General features: G+C 35.1%; 5 protein-coding genes across 6 annotated transcripts in view; 2 read left to right on the top strand and 3 right to left on the bottom strand.

The window, feature by feature from the left end:
- Nucleotides 1-107: 107 nt before the first annotated feature.
- Nucleotides 108-13,187, bottom strand: LOC105672761 (ubiquitin-conjugating enzyme E2 R2). The gene is made up of 5 exons (XM_012367910.2): nt 12,404-13,187; nt 6,881-6,967; nt 3,237-3,334; nt 2,973-3,107; nt 108-2,438 (listed from the first exon to the last, which is right to left on the bottom strand). Exons 1-5 carry the CDS (start codon nt 12,575-12,577, stop codon nt 2,216-2,218), a joined length of 717 nt encoding a protein of 238 aa, XP_012223333.1. The 5' UTR covers nt 12,578-13,187; the 3' UTR covers nt 108-2,215.
- Nucleotides 13,188-13,703: 516 nt separating this feature from the next.
- Nucleotides 13,704-17,171, top strand: LOC105672752 (mucosa-associated lymphoid tissue lymphoma translocation protein 1 homolog). The gene is made up of 11 exons (XM_012367891.2): nt 13,704-14,335; nt 14,419-14,582; nt 14,684-14,870; nt 14,935-15,202; nt 15,285-15,377; nt 15,527-15,752; nt 15,814-15,997; nt 16,121-16,335; nt 16,411-16,509; nt 16,604-16,875; nt 16,953-17,171. Exons 1-11 carry the CDS (start codon nt 14,199-14,201, stop codon nt 17,055-17,057), a joined length of 1,950 nt encoding a protein of 649 aa, XP_012223314.1. The 5' UTR covers nt 13,704-14,198; the 3' UTR covers nt 17,058-17,171.
- A 49-nt stretch (nt 17,172-17,220) lies between these two features.
- On the bottom strand, nt 17,221-18,327 carry LOC105672754 (m-AAA protease-interacting protein 1, mitochondrial). Its single transcript, XM_012367893.2, has 3 exons — nt 17,821-18,327; nt 17,552-17,741; nt 17,221-17,470 (listed from the first exon to the last, which is right to left on the bottom strand). The coding sequence occupies exons 1-3, from the start codon at nt 18,169-18,171 to the stop codon at nt 17,265-17,267; spliced, it is 747 nt and encodes a 248-aa protein (XP_012223316.1). The 5' UTR covers nt 18,172-18,327; the 3' UTR covers nt 17,221-17,264.
- A 132-nt stretch (nt 18,328-18,459) lies between these two features.
- On the top strand, nt 18,460-19,919 carry mRpL24 (mitochondrial ribosomal protein L24). The gene is made up of 5 exons (XM_012367892.2): nt 18,460-18,708; nt 18,850-19,035; nt 19,179-19,381; nt 19,468-19,654; nt 19,752-19,919. The coding sequence occupies exons 1-5, from the start codon at nt 18,613-18,615 to the stop codon at nt 19,836-19,838; spliced, it is 759 nt and encodes a 252-aa protein (XP_012223315.1). The 5' UTR covers nt 18,460-18,612; the 3' UTR covers nt 19,839-19,919.
- Nucleotides 19,751-23,163, bottom strand: part of bbg (big bang) — a 46,051-nt gene continuing 42,638 nt past the window's right edge. For both annotated transcript variants that reach the window (XM_067353132.1, XM_067353136.1), the window contains one exon: nt 19,751-23,160. In XM_067353132.1, coding sequence (XP_067209233.1) covers nt 22,991-23,160 — 170 coding nt within the window. In that variant the 3' untranslated portion in view covers nt 19,751-22,990. The remainder of the gene's footprint in view (nt 23,161-23,163) is intronic.

Genomic DNA, 23,163 nt, shown 5'->3' with positions numbered 1-23,163 from the left:
CATTTCCTCGCATTAGTCTATCATCATGTGAAAAAGGTCATAATTAATAGTAAATGATTAATATTACCTGTCACATTACCTATTCATTAAATTATCGACAAAGCATGTGTGGTAGTATTACGCTAATTTTATTAATATAATTGTACGAAGAATCTTTTTGTTGGTATGTACAAAAAAAGGAGGAAAGAATTATCCGATATACAAATTATTACCTTCAGCACTTTTTCTAATATTAAATAGCTAAGAAAAACGTTAAATGAGAAGCGGTTTTACAATATATCGAAGGAACTAGGAAATATTCATTTTAGTTACGGTATTACTACGTATAAGCACAGAGTATATGTTTATAGACGCTATTAGAATTTAAACATCCTTTTGCCTTTATTTTATCAGTTAAACACTTTCAACATCCCTTCTTGGTCTTTCGATGAAATAACTAATAAAGAAATGAATAAGAGAGTACCACTTATATATTTCGTGTCTTTAAAATTGAGTTTCATGTACTATTTACAATTTCAGTCATACGAGCGCAGATACACTACCACAGAGTCGATTAGCTGTATTCGATATATCTTTCACGTAAGTAGTAAGCATTACATTTAACCAAGTTCATTTGGAAAGTTTTATTCTTTCGTGAAAGATGATATTTAATACGAAGAGATCTTAAAAAAAAGAAAAATATTAAGCTAAAGTAACTTTGTAGCTGTAGCATTATGCGCGTATAAGTCGCAAGTTATTCTTCCCGAAATGTATTTAATGTTGTTAAAAGTCAAAATAAAAATATTTGTAGCAAAAGTTATTTGTTTTTTTAAAAGCTATGATTAGGTTTGCATTAAAGATCCGCAAAGAAGTGATAACATAATAACATAGTTATTAATTTTGTAAAACAATACGGCAAAATATCAGTACGATTACATCGATACACGATATATGCACGTGCATGTACAAATAATTATAATCATAATGGTAATAATATGGATTCTAGTATACATGTGATGAGAAATTTATTATTAATAACTTTTTTAACAGGTCTTCGTCGGCAGCTTTTTTTTTCTCTTACTTCTACATTGAATTCTTTCCCTGATGGGTTTTTGTGGTGTTATAACACAATTATTCAAAATAACGTAAATTTTTATTATTTAATGTAAATTTTATACGTAGGTATTACGCTTAGGATCAATTGATGTACCCACTTATAGCTTTGAACATGACGTGAAATTAGTCCAATGTAAAGTCGATCGTGTACTTACAGTACTTATATATGATCATCTTTATCGAACGTTTATCATTTCAAGGTAAATCAATTGGTCCGTTTCTATTTGAAAGGAAGTGCCAGCCACAACACAACAAGCACAGTGCTCCTATCGAAGTACTTTATATCCATACCATAGTATATTGCTTAAGTTAAAGAGCTTGTAAACACGGAATTCTCCATTAATCCTCCATAATTTTGTACAAAAACCGGTAACAAAATATCAAAATTCTAAAATTTTTTAATTAACCCTCGCATAGTCAAAACTGGATCATTTTTTACTTGTACCTTTTGTACTTATTTTGTCAATGTTTCATAACCTTTATAAATTTTTAATACCGCATAACTTTTCAATAATTAATGCGTCTTGAACATACAATATAAATAATAAATAAACATTCATATGTACGTATATATTTTATTTTTTATTGATATATTTATAATTTTTCTAAAAAATATTCCAACAAAAATATAAAAATTAATAAAATACAACATAAAAAATTGTTTGTGGACCACAAATTTATAATTCAGCTCTAGCTGATATATATAACAAATGCGTAAACAGTGCGAGGGTTAAACAACATTGTTATCCATAAATTATCGTTAAATAAACAACCTTATCGTATCCCGCATGACATCTTGAGATTGCTTGCAGACAATCCATATCTCACACTTTTATATTTTTATAGAAATAAAAACTGCAACAAAATTGACTTGTTTAGTAGACACGTGTAACAATTAACGATAGTTTGAGAGACGTACGTATCACTCATTTTCTATTGACTCTCTGGCAAAAAAACTTCAAAAAACTTGAATTTTGATGTTGCGTTTTGGTGTTCCAGAGAGAAAAATGGAGAGAGATCGAACGGTTTAGAAGCTCGTTAATTTATCAATCTATACAGAACTGATGTATAATAGTTAGCGGTTCGGCTTTTTGTTGTTATTTATTGTTTAAGAAATGGATCACGATTCTCCATTGCCACTATCGTCGCCGTCTTCATAATCGGTCGCACTCAATTGCTCGTCTTCATCGTCGTCCAACTCGTACTCATCATCATAGAAGTCTGTCATATCCAGCTGCTGTTCGGCCGGCCTCGCACGAGTTTTTATGCAATAATCCTCCAGGGTAACCGGCACGACGATACCTTCCTTTTCGGCTTCCACCTTGGCAGCTTGGGCTTGTTTCCTAAATAGAAATCATGTATGAAATACACATTGACAAAATACCTACCTCGCTGATTGTAGTCAATTGTTCGCGATGTTTGCTCATCGAATAGACATTACAAAAGATACAAATTAAACTTAACGAGCACGTGGAATATATATATAATCATTTGTTCTTCGAGAACACCAATCATCGAATTTCAGGAAAAAAGAAGACTACTTAACTTCAGCACTTTGGCCCGATTTATTGAGCAACGAAAATTGTGTTCTGCGAATAGCACTGCTCTTGGTGCCGTTCTTATCTTGTATTATAGTTAAGACAGGCAATAATTTTCCTAAGTAGACTCATTCTAAGGCTCATTCAAGTGTTAAAACGTGTACATCTACGTTACCGGTATTCTCGTTTCCGCATTCAGTTATCTGTCTCACGCTGTTGGCATAGCTTTTAGCACGCTACGGATACGGCATATAGCTCGGTGGTATAATTTTGACGAAAACGCGCAAGTTCTCTGCAACTGCGTGACGTCACGCAACGGCATTATTGACAATGTCTTACCTTATGATATTTTCATATTCTTTGTCTCTCCCTTTGGAGTCGCGCCAGCGTCTGTACATTACCGATGCGTCGACATTGGCAGGACTATATGTGTTGGGTTCGTTCAGCAACGAGATCACCGATAGCAGGATGGTCCTGATAAAAAGAAAAAAAGAGATAATTAATCATTCTGAGCTTCAGTTTTCGAGAACTATCTTGATTTTCAATTGAATTCACAGATAGCCATTATTCTCATTTACTTATTTTTTGCAAAATTGCACCCACCTAACATTTTGCGTCGGATTCCACCTTTCACAAGGCAACTCGCCACTTTGGGGGTCGTCTACAGGTGGATGCAGAATTGATATGCACAGGTCACCGTTCTGCGCAAAGAAATGCAACCTTTCAGACCACTGATAACCTCATTGTTGGCGCTTACTACTTCTTCGACGCGACTGAATGTCAGCCTTTGTTTTGTTGTCGAAATTCACGCGTGTTATTTTCGGAAGTTTTATTCAACGCATCGTACGTTTATGTTTACTTGCACTTCAGCAGGCCTGGCTGAATACATACGTTCAATATAACATTCATGTATAATGTTAATTTTTTATTCCTAATTTAAATATATTAAGCGTATGATACGTTGTTTTCGCTCAGGAATATCAATGGACATTAGAGCCACACAAATTTACATTGTGTGCGAAGTTCACGACTCCGTTTTCCTTTCGCCAACGTTGAAGCATGACGACCTCGGGGACTTCTGGTTCCGTGTTTGCCGTCCCTGCGAAAACATCGCTCGAAGGACGGGACCTTCGGGTACCTTTTCGGTTAAACGCAAAGAAAAATTCCCGAGGACGTCGCGATTCGTATGCTCGGCGCGATATTCGGAGATGAGAGATGCGAGATGTCTGAAAGATGAACTCTGAAGTTGAGATTATATACGCTACCAATATCTCACGAGGAATTGGAACACAAGAAATATCGTTTCAACGAGGCGAGCATATACAAGCGTGTAAAAAAAAGGAAAGAGAGAAAAATAAATCTTGCGCAACTCCATAACGTATGCAAGGCTCATAAAAATCGCAGACGATTCGCTGCGCACGTTTCCAGCGAAGACCGCTTCTATCTCTCGCCTCTCCTGCGCGGCGACGTTCGGCAAGTAGGACAAGGCGCATCGCGGTTTCACCGTGGCTCGACTTCGAACACTTCATGTAATAAGCCACGAAGGCGAAGGCGAGTTCCTCGAGTAAACGCCCGGCACTTGACACGATCGCTCCCCGGCAGCGATAGCGTTGCCGTGTCCGCCGCGCACGCATTCGCACGGAAGGGCGGCGAATGCCGACGTATGGAATCGCACGAGATGCAACCGAGATGTGACCGGAATTCCACATGCATGCGGAGAGAAGAAGTATTTACAGTTTACTTCCAAAATTATCTTCATTTTATACTGCCGTCTTCTTTTGCGCAAGAAAATGTGAAAGCGTGGCAAAAGAAGATAAAATCGATTTTGAATCGCTCAACTAATGCGCAGCGTTTGACGGCTTTGTATAAAATAATTCTATATATAGACTGTATATATAAAGTTAAATTGAGCAATGCTTTTTTTTATTCTTTGTCTGCTGCATGTGAAGTTCGTACTATCTAATCCACATCGCCGACGATTGTTCACGTGTACGCGCGCAAACCCGAGGAGGAGAATCTTCGCGTAATGTGCAGAGTACACATACGTATAAATAATATGAATTTCACGATGGGGAAAGTTGGCCTGCGAGAAGAGCGAAACGTGCGCGCGTTAAGCCGCGCGGTATATATCGAGTAACCTTTCTGTTTCGATTGCGAAAGACGTCTTCATATTGGAGCAGGTACCGTTTCCTGGAAGGTTTGCGCAACGCGCAGATTGTCATCGGAACCAAGTTTCATACGGCTGCGGAAAAAGCGAGATCGCCGTTTCTCCGCGTATGATTAATTTCCTATTGTAATCAAGAGTTATTTACTCTCGTATAATCTGACTCGCTAAGCGTAAACATCGCTATATTTTCACTCGCCGCAGTTAGCGCTGAACCGCGGCTCTGTTGCGATTTCACTTGATGTAAAAAAAAAATAGACGCGATATACGAGAGGATTCAATAAATTCGACTAAATGTCTTGAAGCTAAATGTACTGAAGTATGAATGAAACAGCCACTTAGCGTTAGATATACAACGGAAATGAGAAGTAACGTCACTTGCTTGCAATGCATAATAATTGCGGTTACGTAAGGATAAGCTGTTCAAGGCTTATCAATCGATTACTAAACAGGTCAACTGTTTTGGACACCCGAGCGAAGATAGATAGATGATACCAATGTAATCTACATGAAATATACAAATAAAATAATTCGTACGTCGTGTCTAGCGATGTGAGTTCCGCATAAAATTTGCATTTAATAATTCAACATCTTTCACTCCAAACGTATCCCGCAAATATTTGATTTTGCATTTACAAGCGAGATATTAATTGCTTTCGTTTACTGTTAATTTTGCATTGTGCACCACAAGTACGGCCTTGTCGTCCACAACCAGGTGTTGGTGAGAGAACAACTGTATTTACCAACTTTAATATCCTCTCTTCGACAGTTGAGAGCGTGAAAAAAAAAAGTGTTCGCATTTGTTTCGTTACTCATAACACGTTCCCGTCGTTGCCATCCCTATCGACGATGGGCGAGTGGACACGGATGTCCACACGGGCTTTCGACGGTCATTGACTTCGCTTCGCTAGCCGCCGAAGGGTCATATACGACGGACAGCGAGCAGGAGATGCGACGGCCGAGGTCGATAAGCGTGTGGGAATGCAATATTTTTGCAAACGCAAGTGGTACTGCCGGTAATACGTAAGAAAAACGCAGAAATATATTATCGATCGGCGATCCTTCCGTTCTCGAAACGCAACTCGTTCGGTTCGCCAGATGCTTTACGCGTCGCGATGTTTAACCATTTCCGATTCTACTTATATTTCTTGGCTGTGTTAACAAGTTAGCATACTGTCACATGACGTTTCAGGCATAAATTCTACGAAAACCACCTTTATTTTAATATTTTATTTAAATTAATTTTTTTTTATCTTGCAGTGCAAAGGTGTGAATAATGAATGAATGAATAATGAAAAGGGATTTAAATATTGCGGTGTAGAAAGTATTCCCGCAGTGGCAAACAGGAAACAGTCGTCGTGCTTTCGGTCTTTTAAAGTGGCGAACAACGCGACGAATCAGTCCTCGTAAAAACATCAGCAGTGCGCCAGCAGCTTGCCTCGTCGATAGAACTCGGTTCACGCTAATTGCCGGGCGAATTCGCATGCCGAGCGGATGTGGCGAAAGAACTGGGGAATCGCCGAGTCTCGCAAATGTCGAACGTAGCGATCCGCGATAAATATAATACGACCGCCGGACGTTCCAAGAACGCGGTGGCGGTGATACGTCAATATAAATGCAACCTCGAGCGAGAAACTACTACGCAACGCGCAATTTTTCGAGTCGATCGTTTTTACTTTCTTTTTTTTTTCCCTCCCTTCGCGCTCGCCCGCCGATGCGTTTCGATGGAAGTGACTGGGGTTTGGACGACCCGGGTGGTTTCACAAACGCGCTGAAAGTGACGATGTAAAAGCTGATGGTTGTAAAAGCTATGGCGGCGGAGGGTGGAAGATAAAGAGAGACGGACGGATGGATGGACGGACGGAGCGGGACGGGACGGTCGTTATACGGCGAGCAGTGGTGAAAGCGGGGTGAGAGCGGGACGGATGAACGGAAAAGGGACGCAAGGGAGACGGGAAGGACACGTACGTACACACGTGTATAAAAGGAAAGGGTCGAAACGGGGAGCGAAAGAGAGAGAGAGAGAGAGCGACCGAGCGAGAGCATGCGGGGGGGGATCGATAATTCCTGTATATTCACTCACCTCATATACATTCGGGTGCCAAACTTTTGTCATGAAACGAATACTCGGTGGACTGTACGGATAATCCGGCGGGAACTTCATGTGTGCCTGCAACATAACGAAACAAACTCCGTCAATATACGCTTCCCGACATTCAAACGGTCGAGACGCCTACGCACCGTCTACGCGAATACACATCTTCGCTCACCTAGCGCTGAGGATTGAAACCGTTATAATTTCGGCGAGTTCAATATCCGCCACGAGCGTGCAGAAAAAAAAAACCGTAGCTTGCTTTAGACGTCGCGAATGAGCGTGGAAAACGCATTACCGCGCATCCATAGCATCAAATTCGAAACTCGCTGAAACTGTGATGTTTTCAATATCTGTCCAACATCACATTTCAAAAAACTGATGTAAGCTTCTTCGTGGAATTTATATTTTATATAATCTCTAGGAAAAACTTTTTATAAAAATTATATTAAAAAATTTTTTTTATTCAAAACGTGTCTGTAACATTTTAGACACGTTCTGAACAACAAGAGAACATGTTTAAAATAACATTTTAAATATGTAATATACAATGTAGAGATATCTTATGTTATATTGATAAATATTTAAATATTTAAATCCTATTAATCTTTCAAATAGACTTTCAAACATTAGTGACAACGACACAAAGTTGAGGAAAATTTATTCCAAGATTTAATTTATTCCAAGATGACAAATTGTGACGAATAATAACTTTCTTTTTATATTTTTCTGTAAAAAGATTCAGATCGACATTCGGATTAATGAAAAAATGAGTCGTATTAATATGATAACAGCGGGTTACTACCTATATATAGTCTGTAAATGAAGACAAGATCGGATTCTCCGATGCTGCAAAAGTGGAACAACATGGCTGTCTAGAATATAGTCAAGATAACAAGATGTAAAATCGGAGCGCGGGCACGATATCGAGATTCGACATTTCGATCGGATTCAGGACCTCCGACGGGGTTGCGACAATATCGATTTCCATTCCAAAGCGCGAAAGGGGCGTCTGGTTGTTCGATGCAGGCTTCACCGTTGGGACGCTATATTGATCGCGACCTGGTCATGGCCCAAATATCCACCTCGTCCTCCGGGATAACCGCGTTCTAGAATTAACCTACTTTCGACTGACTACACGCTTACAGTGTCACGAAAATTCTACTCGGAATAGTTCGCGTTGATCCACGTGTATTCGTAAATTGACACGTTACTGCCGCCAACAATTTTTTGTTACAGCTAAATTTTCCTGAATTTACTAAAATTTATATTTCAACAAAGTGGAGTTGATAGCTCGTAGTTTTGAAAAAATTGTTGTATTTAACTCGCGCAACGCTAGCTTGACGATTATTAATATAGCTCTCACTACATCTTTTCATGAAAACCCAAGATTTCAAACTTTTATTTATTTATATTTTATTATTTTCCTCCGGAGAAAATAATACAAGCACACACACACACACGTCGAGTTTGTCCAATATAATACTGCAATATCGATCCTGATTATCAATGTGCGATCTTGCATGACATTACCAGGAAATATTCCAAGAATTATCTATATTTGACCTAAATAGAACTTCTATTTTTATAGCGGCGTTCTATGGAGTTTTCATGGCAACACGTACATTCATTATAAAAGTCGCTTTTTCACAAGAGAGATCGTGATTTGCAAAGATTTTTACATTTGCTCCAGCATGAAACTATCACCTCGTCGCAACTTCACCGTGTGACCTACAAATTTTCGCGACCTACTTTGACAATAAGCACCGCTGGTCATCGTAACGCGACGTTGTGTAACAAGCTGCGTTACGACTTTTAAAACTGTCGAATCGAATCATTCCTCGGCGACAGAGATCAATGCGACTGAACATTTGCACAAATATCACTGTCATCCGTCCGATTTGAAACACATTTTTAACTCAGGAACAAAATTAGAAGACGCATTTTAATGAAAATATGACGATTAAATATTTGATGAAGATAAATCAATGATTCAATCTTTCGTTTAAAAATCTGATCTATCAGTTTGCACGTCCGTCAGTCTTGTATATTTTTGCTAGGTATTAATAGCTGTAATATTGCAAATCTTCGATCCATTTCAAGCTTATCGCAATATCATGTACGTGTATGTATGCAGGCAAAATTATATATTATATTTTATGAATTAATATCTATAATATACAATAAAAAAAATGGAATCGTTGATTTATTTTTATCAGATATTGGTATCGTTATACTTCCTTTAAAGTGTTTTCCAATTTTATTCTTAAGTTAAGAATGTCTCTATAAATCCAACAGATGACAATGCCTATAACATGTAAAAATCTACTAAATTGCTTTCTGCAAATTCGCGAAAATAAAGAAAACCTTGGAAAATAGAAACAAGTTTGAATTTCCTCCAACAAGTTACCGCGTACATAGCGCGTATTTTCTACCAAAATCACAGGGCCGAACGAATTGCCTACACTTCTTCCTACAGATTGCGTATTGACTATCGATTCTGCAATAGCATTATCGTGGAAAGTTGTGGCGCTTGTGAAACGGGATGCCCAACTCTTTTCGCGGCGGTGAAAGGATAAAAACCTGATCGAAACAAACCTCGCAAAAAATAAAACGACAAAATCTCCTCGCTCAAATCCACAGATCCGTCAGCGGATCGACTTTTCGTGCAACGACGACGAAGTGGCGCGCGTTCGTCTTAAACGGAATGAGATTAGGTGAAAGTCGGTTGGCCGTGCCGATCGGTAGGGCTTGCTTGCACCCAGGAATAGAATCGAGACAACGCTCGATGGTATTTTATGTAACTTGGCAGCCGTGCCACGCTCTTCGCCTTTTACCGAGACATGTATAAATTCTGGTCAAGGGGCTTCTGATAAGTAGAACGTGATCTTGTGAGAACGCATCAAGATCATCCTTCGTTACGATCGAAGGATACGAGGATTAATATCTCTGTCGCACCGGCGCTATTTAAACGCAAATATTTAAATATAACGTGCCAATATACACCGCTTGAATAGTGTGAATACATAGTCAAATGCGATTCAAAATTTTCAATTCCATTTCAACAGGAAATGATCAGTAAAAATGAATAAAGGCAACGCAACCTGATTAGATTATGTGCATACGTAATGCACTTAGCGCTATGTACGCAGTATCAACATGCAACGCAATGGAACATTCAGAATATTCATTTTTGTAAAGTTTCGATTGTGTTACAATTACGATTGTGTCGCAATTACGATTGTGTTACAATCGCCGACTATAATGTTGTAAAATTGAGAATAAGTGTCATCTATTTACACCATAAGGTCTACATCATTCAAAACTCAAAATAATAAGTTGACTTATAAGCCGAGAGGACTATTTGGCCTTTTAAAATTTCTGTAGAAAAAAAAATCGATTTTAAATTGACCGGAAAACCCATAAATGAGAAAAGGTGCAGCGAGAAACTTCGTATTCTCCCCAGACAATTGAGAATGCTGGTACGTGAAGTTATTCATTCACGAAGAGATACTTCAACCGCAATGTAAGATGAAAGCGATTGTTTACCTGAGCGCAGCGCTCAGAGCAACGCGAGCATTCACCGGTTAAGGGCTAACACGATTACGGTGAAGTGGATAATAGATTATCCACGGGCAGAACGGCGCGGCAGTGGACGCAGTCTTTCGAAATAACCAACGCGCGGAGGGATTTACCTCTGCGGTATACAAGATACGGTATACGTTATGCGGCATATACAGGGGATAGATACGCGATTTACAAGAAACACCGTCGCGCTCGTTACCGCCGGTTACGTTGTGGGAAGATACATTGCGTTACGTGAATAGGCGTTCACTCGTTCACGACGAGGCAGAGAGTGGTTTAGAAAGCGGACGGGACGACGGCGGGACATGCAAAAAGTTTACAGCCGCGGCGGCAATGACAGAACTCATTTTACAGTCTAGCGTTTAACCCGGCATTAAAGCCTCCTACCATTTCACTACAAATGTTCTGACTTATGACGTCAGAAGCGACAAATCGTGTCAATCTTTTTCTCGTATTTTGCGTAGAAATGGCTTAATTCGCATATTTTTCGATGACCATCCGATCTCAAGTTTTTGTACCTGGTTCTTAATCGAACAATTCCAAATCGAGAAACCAAATTTAATCGAGAATTCCACAATTATAAACCCAAAGATTAATTTAAATATTTATAGAAATATTTTATCAGCATTATTTTACCTAATTTCGTTGAATATACACGGCATAATAGGAACAATTAATTTTCAGCGAATAAAGCGTGCAAATATCTATACTAACATTGTCACTCGGCCAATGAAAGAAGTCTGAATGATCGTGTGATGCGTATGATTGTCACAATTTGCTTGGCAAGAAACTGCTAGTTTCCGAGATAAACATTAGCTCAAGGAGAGGAAACAAGGCGCTGAGCCATATGCGGCGAATTTGAAATTCCGCAATGCCACACGTGTAGCATTTAACGACATTGACGGTCAATAAAAATAACTATTCAAATTATTTTAATATTAAGCTACTCGTAGACTTTAATGATGATCGCTATCTCTATCATTTATCATTATCTTAATATCGTAACTCAAATATATTTAAAAACTATTTTGCAGCAAATAACTATTATTTCAAAGTTCTTTTCTGTAAACGGATAGGTAAGATAGGTGGTTTATTTAAAACCATAAAATCTACCTTTGTGTGTGTGTGTGACCTAGATTTCTTTGTAAAATATAATTAATTTAGATTTGTTTGTAAAATATGATTTCTCAATCCAATTCATTTTTAGAATTTTTAAAATTGTCAAATTTTTATCTACTTACAGCGCTATAGTTACGATTTATTGTTCATTGAAAAATAATTTAAATTGAATGATTATTATAAATTGTGTCAAGTTTGCATTTTTCATTTTCCAACGATACTCAATATTGAACAATGTGTTTTTAATATTTGTAAACACAATAGAGATATAATTTATTGCAAATACACGTTAGCGATATTATGGCGATAAGTATTCTACATCGCGTTACCAGAAATAGCAGCAGTCGTCTTTAACTCGTCCAGCGTATGGATTTATACTGACAAACCGAAACGATAGTCAATAGCATTGAGCTACATTATATGCAAGGTTAAAGTACCTATATATTATTCGTTTATCATAAAAAGTGAAATATGCAAAATATTGCCACGCGATATTTTTTTAAGTAGCAAATCGCTTTGTTTCCGTTCTCTACGCGATAATACGTATAAAAGAGAACCGATAAAAGAAAACCTCTTTCTAAGACGATAATTTTCCGACGATAAAATTCTCGATTTTTCACTGGAAACGATATAGCAATGAATTACGTTGAATTATGTAGAGAAGAAATACGCGACGCATCGCCGCCGACATAACCAAGAACGCGATGGTGCGCGCATTACGCATAGCCACACTGTCGATACCGTCGTCGCTCCGCGCGACTTGCGTAAATACACGCGCGTACACGATAAACAGGCAAGCGAAAGCGGTACCTTGAAATATCCGCCCTGGTAGAGTGTGTCGGGCGGACCGAAGATCGCGACTTCCCACTCAAACATGTTGTCCTCGTTGACGAGCTTGACGCGGAAGCCCTCGACTGGCTCCTCCTGCAGGCTCTTGTACTCCAGGGCGAGCGCCCGTAGCGCGCTGCTCGTCGGTTGTGCCATGTTCCACTGCGCTTCGTGGATTATTGCACACTATTGTGTCTACCCCTCCGAGCGGGCGAGAACGTCCCGATTCTGTCGCGTCAAGTAGCCACGAACCACCGCACGAACGCCTCTTACGTTGTACCTGACTGGTCTCGTAGGATCAATCGCGCAGAGCTAGTGTTTTTCCCTGCAAACTGTAGATTCTGTAACGCCACACCGTACGCGATTCACCTTTGTACGCAGAATAGTCAAATACACGCGTGTTCTTTTCGCGAACAAAGGAAACGCGTCCGTTATGTGCGACGACGCGAAAGTTGCGCGAGAGAGAAATGCCCCTCTAGTCAACAATGCAACACCATTCCCGACGACGATCAACGCACACGCACATCTCCTCCGCGAACCTAACAAAACAGCTGACGTACTCCTTGCGTCAGCGATCCTCTCGCGACGCATGCGTAACTCTTTCGGTTTTACCTAGAGTCACTCGATTTAAAAGCCAACTTTAATAAGACCGTCATCTGCTCTATTTCTAGGAAAACAATTTTTAACTCGGAACACGCATCATTTCTCGAGCAAAAAGTAAAGCGAACAAAAATATTGAAAAATTAAAGAGACAGAAAATACAAAACATAAACCAGTTTTTATCGATTAAAATGGAATATTTGCAAAATGTAAAATATATTTCAGGGTTGATGCATCAAGCATTAAAGCATTTTGCTCTGATTAGCTCTATTCGAACGCATTTCAAAATTTTAACCCGTCTTTCTCAATTATTTACTGATATATAATTTTATAATAATCTATTTAAAAAATACCTTAATTTTAGTCGATTAGAAATAGTGCAAACTGATTGAAAATGGCGAATCACGCGTATTGACGTCGAGTGACTCTACCGTCTATGAGACAGCAGCGCATATTCATTACTTGTATGCGGCTGTTGCAAGAACCTCTTCGACAATTTAGAACATTCAAGCCGAGAGCACAAGCTTTTACATAAAGCATAACGCATAAGCATAAGGAAATTGATTGGTCTATATATAAGCATAAGCAAATGCATAAGGAAATGGACCAATCAATTTCCTTATGCTTATGCGTTATGCTTTATGCAAAAGTCTGTGCTCCGGCCATCACCCCGCGGATAACGAAACGAATGGAGCGTTTCTAACAAGCATGTTTTAATGAACGATTGGTAGAATGATTAATCAAATATCCAATCACGTACGGTATCACGGAGATTGCACAACTATTGCGTTGTGAACGTACCCATTGTTTGTCTTATATTTGCAAGTGTGATCATTTCTATATATATGTGTGCACATAATTCTTTTTTTGCATCATACAAAAAATATAATATCTATTTAAATATATATTAAATTTTATTTAATTTGTAGAGTTTGTAGTTTTTTAATGAAACATTTATGTATTATTGTCAAATGAATCTCTAAAATAAGGCTTAAAATAAATGTAATTTCTTAAAAATATGTCATGGTATTTTTGCTTAATATTTTCCTCTTCCTCAAGGAAGTGTCACAACAAGTAGTATACCCATCTGACAGCTTCAGGAAAATCGTGTTTGTAACTGGGTAGAATTTATTCTTTAATAGTGCAAAAATAAAAAGGAGCTATACTTAAAGTAAGAATGGCAAAAATTGATGAAAATTTATATTTGGACGAAGTTTCACCAGCAATATATAAAGAATTGATTTGTGAATTAAATAAGAATTCGAATTGGCAAGTGCTAGCATGTCATGTAGCTGAACAACTAGAAGATCAACGGTAAAAAGAAAAAAAATTAGTTGATTTGTGTAAAAATCAAATATCTGCTCTTAATGATTCTTTATACATCTGTTTGTGCACAGGAACTCATGGCTACGATCATTAGAACAGAATATGAGTACTACTAAAACACCAGCAGATAATCTATTGTTTGAACTAAATGTAAAAATGTGTACAGTTAGAGTATTATGTACATTGCTTAGAGAGTGTGAACTTGGTAATGTTTTATCAGTTTTACATCATCCAGGTAATTACAATGTATTTTTGTATTTATGAAAAAATATCTATACTCAAAACATTCAAAAACTCATAATTTCTCATTAATGATATAATTTTTAATAAAATTAGAACCATCAATAATTGTCAAACATCCATCTGATGGCATAGAAAATGATACCTTAGAAATATCTCTTGGCCAGCATCTTCGTCTTTCTTGCAAAGCTACTGGCATACCACCACCAACTTATCAATGGTATCATAATAATATTGAGCTGCAGGAACAGCAAAGTCATGAACTTGACATCACTATAAATAGGTAAAAATTTTATCTAAATAATTTCTGAAAACATTATTTGAGTATTGTATACAATTTTTTATAGTTGTGATCAAGCTGGAGAATATAAGTGCAAAATCTCACAAATCACTAATGATGGAGAAGAAGTAATTTTTCCATTGCAAACAAAATCAGTTTTTGTAAACATATCTCATGTGCCTGTAATTATACTGCAGCAACCACCTGCTTTCTTAGAGATTAAAGAAGGTGACGAGTTTACACTTAAATGCATAGCTCATGGTTATCCTAAACCATGTTATCAGTGGTTTAGAGATAATACAAGGCTAGAAGGAGAAACATCTAATATATTACATGTAAGAGAGTGTAACGTTGTTTACGTGTAATATATATATTAATATTTGAATCTTATCTTAATAATAAAAAATAATGTTTTAGATAAAACATTTTAGTTCCAAGTATGAGGGAAAATATCATTGTTACATAAATAATAATGTGAATGAAGTTATTACTCAAAGAAGTCATGTAATGGTAAAGATCATATATTGTACAATTATTTTTATAATATAATAATTGTGATGTGTGTAAATTTTGTAACAATTTTAAGTAAAATTTAAATTCAATTATTCTTATTAGAAATATTGTATGATAATAGAGCATATTTATATATTAATATATAGATGGACCTTCCTCGTGAAAAGGCAGTTGCAAAAATAGCTTTAATTATTGCAAATGATGATTACGAAAATCACAAATGCCTAGAGACGCCAAAAAATGATGCTGCAAAAATTGGTAATCTATTAAAAGAAATAGGTTTCAAAGTAATCTGTCTTGCAAACTTGTCACTTGAACAGATGAGAAATACCATGAAAATATTTAGTGAAGTTTTAACAGAAGGAGTTTATGGTAAGTTATTATAGATATATTATGTAAAAATATAGTGCACTTATAAAAATTTATAATGTAGGTTTATTCCACTATGCTGGGCATGGTTTTAAAATGCAAGAAAGTTACATGCTTGCTGTTGATGCACCAGAATCTTATTTAAGAAAAGATGCAATCTGTGAGAGCGAATTGCTAGCCATGTTGCTGCAAAATGATCCTGCTCTTTTAGTAACAATATTGGACATGTGTCAAACTGTACCACCAAAGTAAGAATTCCCAATTTTTTATATTATTGAATTTACTTTTATATATGTTAAAGAATTTAGACTAAAATAAATTAATAATTGAATATAATTAAAATATATTTTTTTAAAAATATTGTGCTTCAGAGAACGTAATCCTGATATTCATAATGAAATACCAAAAGTCAAAGAATACAAAAGTAGGAAAAATCTACGAAATTTAGTGCAAGCATATTCTACATCTAGTCACCGTCCTAGTTATGAAAGAACAAACAGCAAATATGGATTATATGCAATACATTTAAGCAAATATATTAATAAAAATATCCCAGTTACAAAAGTATTTGAAGAAGTAGGAAAATGTAAGTTTAACGAATTTATACATAAGATATATATTTCCTAATAATAATCTTGTTAATGTTAATTTTTGCTTACAGCAATAGATACATTATTAAAAGGAACAGAGCGTAATCAAATCCCAATGTTTGCTTTAACTATTACCAAACCTTTTTACCTGACGGATGCAATTTACAAAAGTAATTATACAGACAAAAATTCTGCATCAATTCTTACAATATACACTTAAATTTTTTTGCTTAATATATTACATATTATGTATTATATTTGCAGAAGATCCATCACCTGCGCTGAATCATTTCAATAAGTTGATAGCCTTCTCAACTAAATCTTTTGAAATAAGCTTCAAGCAAGCTGGTATTTCTGCTAAAGCTACAATTTCATTATTTATGGAACCTTATTTAAACATAATCAAGATTTCAATGCGCAACTTAGAAAGCATGGAAGCACATTTTTTTAACTCTGTGCCTACAAAACGGAATAATCTGTTTCAAACTACAAGTCTTAAACAAGAATGTTGGATACATAATCCACAAATCTGTCAGGTATTACATATACTTTTGATTTCTGTGTGCAAGACAAATACGTTAATATTAACATTTTTAAATATTTTATATTACAGGGACCTTTGGTTATATCTATTTCCAAAAATGACACTCCTATTGGTGCAACATTGTTGCATATTAAAAATTATATTCCACTAATATTGGAAAGTATCAATAACTAAAACATTACACATGTACAAATGTTATTGAATGAGATGCGTGATTATATTGTATATTGTATAAATAATCTCATATTTTGTATTAACTTTTCATTGAAATATATAAGATAATATAGATATTAACACTTATCATTTTCCAATAGCAATCATAAAATAGATCAACAAATTTAACATACCTTTTTATTAAAAACTATTTTACAAACTTGTCTACTATATAGTGTAATGATTTACAAAAGTTGAGATCCATGGACCTCCAACATTATTTACATACTTGCGAGTGAATATATAATTACATACTAAATTTGTTTTTGATAAAGTAAATTCAACGAATTTGTTATTCAGTATTGACTCTTTTTTCTTGCCAAGACCTTGAACATAATGACAAGTTGTTGTAATTATAATGGAATGCTCGTCTCCTGTAAGGAAAAAATATACATTTAATATATTTTTCAACACTAGTATTAATTTAATATTAAAACAGCTATTACTATCTTTACCTATTGTAGCGGCAATATCAGATAAAGCATAAAACAATATATCATCATCATTTACTGCAATTAACTGTCTTTGATTAGGACTAAGAGTCTCAATCTTCGTTTTCAATGTTTCTATCATTTCTTCTGTCACAAGACCTTTCAAGGCTTCATAGTTTTTATTTGTTAAAGCATTAGATATCACCGTTGTCGCCTGTATAAATAAAATAATGTAGTTATTGATAAGTAAACAATACTTTTGCAGATTTTTAATCAGTTACAAAAAGTCATACATATCTGGCTCCTTTAAGAAATTCAACTACATCAAATTCTTTATCTATGTGTGGAGTAATCCTGTAGACTGATAAATAGAAAAGTTTTAATGGGGCCAGAAGAGATGGTAGATATTGAGGAGCTCCATCCACAAGCATAGGTAAAGTACTATGCGATTCAGAATCCGGTTCGGTACTGTAAATTCTACAGCCAGCATAATTCGGAAAGGAAGTGGACAATAGATCTGATTCTTTGCAATAACATGCGAACTTCGTCTTCGTTTTGTTTCTATAAGCAGTACATGCGGCGATTCGTCGTAGATTACACGGCACACTGTTTTTGATTGCCCGGACTAACATTGTAACTTGCATAAGATGATGCAAAGTTTTCTACAAGTCAGAGAGAGCACAAACTGCTTTTCTAACCTATTTTTCGTGTCATTAAATCTATCATGACTACAATATCTGCAAAAAACTACTTAATTCTTTATGGTGCATTACTGTTGCTTACATACATATGTATATACGTTGCACAATTTTTTACAAAACTTATTATTTAGCAATTATTCTTCAATTTTTATAGTTAGCGCTGTAAGTCTGTTCGTTTTAACAACGTTTTCAACAAAGTCTGCCGTACGCCGTACATTTCACAAAATACTTGTTGCACGTCATAGTTACATTTATTCTATGACGTGTATATCAACATAACCCGGTTTATAGAAGATTTTACACAATTTTAAGAATAGTGCAAAACTCTATCAATATTTATATTCAAGTAAAAAGATAATTTTGACAGGATTAGAAGGAACAGATATGAGATTAACATCGATCCTATTAAGACGAGTAGGAGAATGGTCAAAGAAATATGCAAATTTACCAGATAGGTACATAGAACGTGCTATGACACAGGTATGCACAAATGATCAAATTATTTTAAAAATGTATCATGTTTTGCTTTATAATATTTAATAGTAGTTTGCTAACTGTTCTTTATCTTCCTCCTTATCAATCAATTTTTAACACCTATTATTTATTGATGAAATCAATTAGGTTTATTGGAAGACACCTCGAGGTAAACCGAATTATTTGCCACGCACAATTGAAAGAAAACGATTTCATTTTTCGATACATCGTCCGTGGACAAATAATTTTTATAAAGATAATGCACCTGGTACAAAGCCCTTATTTATTCATGTTGAACCTGTTAAGGACTGGAGCTTTTTTCGGGGTGACAGGGTATGTCAATTTATTTATAGAACTTGTTAAATAATTATATTATACTTTAGTATATTTAAAAAGTTATAATATTGTATTATGCACACGTACACGCATGTGTGATATATATGTAATCAAATTCTTATTCTTTTATAATTATAAAGGTAGAAGTTTTAGTTGGAAAAGATAAAGGAAAGCAAGGAATTGTAAAAGAAATTTATCAAGAGAGGAACTGGATAATTGTTGAAGGACTTAACACGAAACTGAAACGCGTTATGAAAGACAAAAACTTTCCTGGTTTATATATACAGCAGGAACAACCATTATTAATAACTTCACAAGTGCAATTGGTTGATCCTTCAGACATGTTCGTATGCTTAATAAAAAAACTTGTTTTATGGAAATATGAAAGAAACATTAGTGTTTTATATGGCATAATATAAATCCTTGCAGGCAAGGAACTGCAATAGAATGGCGATATAGGGAAGATGGCGAGCGTGTACGCATATCTGTAAGAACCGGTAGAGTAATTCCTATTCCTATCTCTGCTGAAGAAACTATAGATTACAAAACTCCTAAGTTGTACAGAGAGCAAGTAAAAGATACGACTGAAGCTAATGTACACAAAGTAACTTTTATGGTATGTAACATACAAGATATCCCAAATTATAAAAAAATTTACATAAACAAATTTTATATATAAAAGTTTAAAATAAATGTATTATTTTTACTTATAGCCAGCGTTAAAAACTTTTGAGATGGATATCATGGATGAAATGGGTATTGAAGAAGATCGTATTCCAAAGAAATATTATTGGTATTAACTATTGTTATATACAATTCGCTGTTAAAGTTTTTAATGTACAACTATAGTATTTAATAAATATATTAAGCAAACAAAGAAATCGGAACATAGTCATTTTTTTATGTAATACGAATGTACAAGATAATTTTTACTTTATAATCCTTTTGAATGAAAAAGTTTCCTCATAGAATAACATGCAAAATAAAGTTATTATTTATCTTAATTATAATAAACCGAATTTTAACTTTTTTTTTATGATATAGGAAAATTTTTATATTTTTAACAAAATCTATATTATAAGGCGTCTTTGTTTGCAATGATTTACATATAGAAAGTATGCAATAAAAAAGCATTTATAACATTAAACAATAAAAAGCGAATAATTCAACACTTTATAACGAATTTACATTGGATTAAAATATGTAATAATATTGATTAATGTTTCAATCAACAGCTGTTTGTTTTACGCTATATCATGTCAATCACACATATCACAGCACGAATTTTAATAAATGCAAATCCCGAAACGCGATTCATATTACATTTAAATATTCCAATACAATATATAGCTTTATATTAATATAATATCTGTTATATATGACACTTTCCTTTAGCTCTGCGTGGCTTATAATTCCAATCAGGATTAAATTAATCAAATATCAGTTCACATTTCAATATTGTTGGAGAAAGTTTAGGACCATAGACAGAAAAATATAACAAGACGTAATATTATTTCAAAAGCTGAAACTTGAGAAGCAATAAAATAATTAATGGTCATTCTAAATATTTGAATTTAAATCTTAAGTTACATAGGTGGATTCATATCGAATTTGCATTCAAATGCGTGCAATTAGAGACCTTACAACTTACTCATTTGTAGAGTCTCTAGGTACAATGTACTCTATTAATACATAGTTTATGCTGAAGCATGCGCACCAATCGCTGCGGCGGCTAACGGCCATTTGAAAAAAGTGATTGTCGCGAATAAACGCGTATTTGCGCGAGTGCTATTTCGTTTCCATTTCGCGTATTTCAAGCTTCGAATTTTTCATCGAAACATATACGATGTATTTTGTCCTGCTACATTCTTCATAAAGGCACAACAGAAGGGAGAACAGTGTGCGAGAGGCAAGTGCGAGACGAAAAGGGATATCGGATCACAACGAACCGCTTCTAATACGATCGCCGATTTCTTCTTCCCCTTCGCCTCGGGATCTCAAAATCCTCGTCTGAAAGGTAAGTGCTTTATATTCCATCCTGTTATATCCTTATTACATCTATGGAAGCGCAAAAATATATTGCGCCCGTCTCATTCGAGACAATTTCGACATAAAAACGTCGCAACAAAGTAATATTCTATCACGTACATGACGTACATATACACATACACGGCGTACATCATATACACGGCCGTGTAATTACATTATACCGCTATTAGTATACGGCTTCGTCGAAATTTTATCGAAACATATTTTTTTTCGTCGCTTTTTAATGAACTACTGAAAAAGCGCAAAGAATTCGTGCGACTCATTGTCAGTTACAAATTTCAATAACGATTAGCCATTTTTTCGCCACAATACATATATTGAAAGTTGTCCACTGCAGCCATTTTGGATCAGAAGCAAGAAATGATGTAAATTTTTTTGCAGCATACATCGAAATAAATTAGTTTTTTCGTATATTGTTATTCACACAATCAATAATATAGATTGAGCAAATATATAAAAAAACTTTTTTATCCTGCTTCAATGTGCACACATAACTCAATTTATATAAATTCCAGCAAAAAAAAAAAAAAAATTAATTTAATCTACATTTCCAGAAAATAAAAATTTATAAAAATTTTTTTATCAAGAGATATATAACTATCTATTAATTTATGAAAAAGGAAATCGTCGATATATCTTATCAGTCAATACTATCGAACATAAGTAAAGAAACGCAAAAAAAACTAATTTATTTTGACGTATAACGCGAAGAAAATATTTACGCGATCTCTCGCTCCATAATTTATTACGATTGCAACGAGGAGCCAAAAACTTTAACAATTAGAAAATTGAAACAGCATGTATCTCGTGCTCTCGATACAACGGCATATCAGTTTTGTGATCGTTTTACACGAAGGTATTCTACCGTGTTCGTATCCTAAAAGTAAATCAACAGGAACCACTATAATAAGGCAACTGGGTGGCTATCATAAAATCGATTAGAAACAGGCGATCTACAGGCTCATATTTTAACTATATACTCAGCTATTTGCTCGTCGCAAATTCTTAATTCGAACTATTACTGCACGGCCGGCACTATGAAATTAATGTCGTACGAAAACGACGTATTAACATTGGTCTAAATGATTAATTGACATGCCTATCTACTTCACTCTAGTAATATTATGATTCATTGCGTATGGCATACATCATATCGAAATTCTTATATATTTCGTTGTCAAAATGTACTTATATTACACGCTGTTGTTGCTTTTCAATGAAGGCATTCATACAAAACAAATATAGTAAATTGCTATTTCACATCTAATTATTGAATACTTTGAGAGAGTGCTAGTGCACTTTGTGGTGTCAATTTAATTTGGAAATGTGTGCCTTTTTTCTTGCATTTTGTATTCTGATTTTATGATAATAGATAGTTGCATCAACATCATTGCATTATATCACAAATTTACATATATTCAAAAGATATATTATTTTACTGCTATTTATATTAAAGATTGTATTTGCTAAAAGTCTGTAAGATACCTCATTGAAAGGCAAAACAAATCATAGATATTTTTCTTCCTTCTTGTTAATTAATTCTATTGAATTTATAATAAATGACTGTGTAACTATGAAAACAGCGGATACATAATAACTATTTAATCGTTTAGATCACTTTCAAAATACCATAAATTACTTTTTTTTATAAATTATTAATAATTTTTAATTTTAACTAAAAAACGATATCTTATAATCTGCGATAACTTCATTCGAATTCACAAGCCCAATAAAATAGTTTTTCGCGTATCATTAATTCTGATCTAAAATCTCTCGAAACACAAATTAACACATATTATTAACCATTATCTCTATTTAACAATTACCGATCAAAAAATGACAGTCGCTTGCTTGGCACATTTCTTCATTTCACTTGCATCGTACGATCAGGATTCCTTACTCTTCACGAGGATTTGGTGGCAGGATGCCTGACTAGGAGATTTACTTCACCGTCGTGTAGCTTCTTCATCAAAGACCACGCTTCTATCCGCGACATTCGCGTTACGTCGTTTCCATTTACTTCGAGCAATTGGTCTCCGGCTTTTAAGGCACCTGTCTTTTCGGCAGCTCCTCCTG

Source organism: Linepithema humile, chromosome 1, assembly GCF_040581485.1.
Source record: "Linepithema humile isolate Giens D197 chromosome 1, Lhum_UNIL_v1.0, whole genome shotgun sequence".
NCBI lineage: Eukaryota > Metazoa > Arthropoda > Insecta > Hymenoptera > Formicidae > Linepithema > Linepithema humile.
This window is presented reverse-complemented; position numbering and strand designations above follow the sequence as displayed.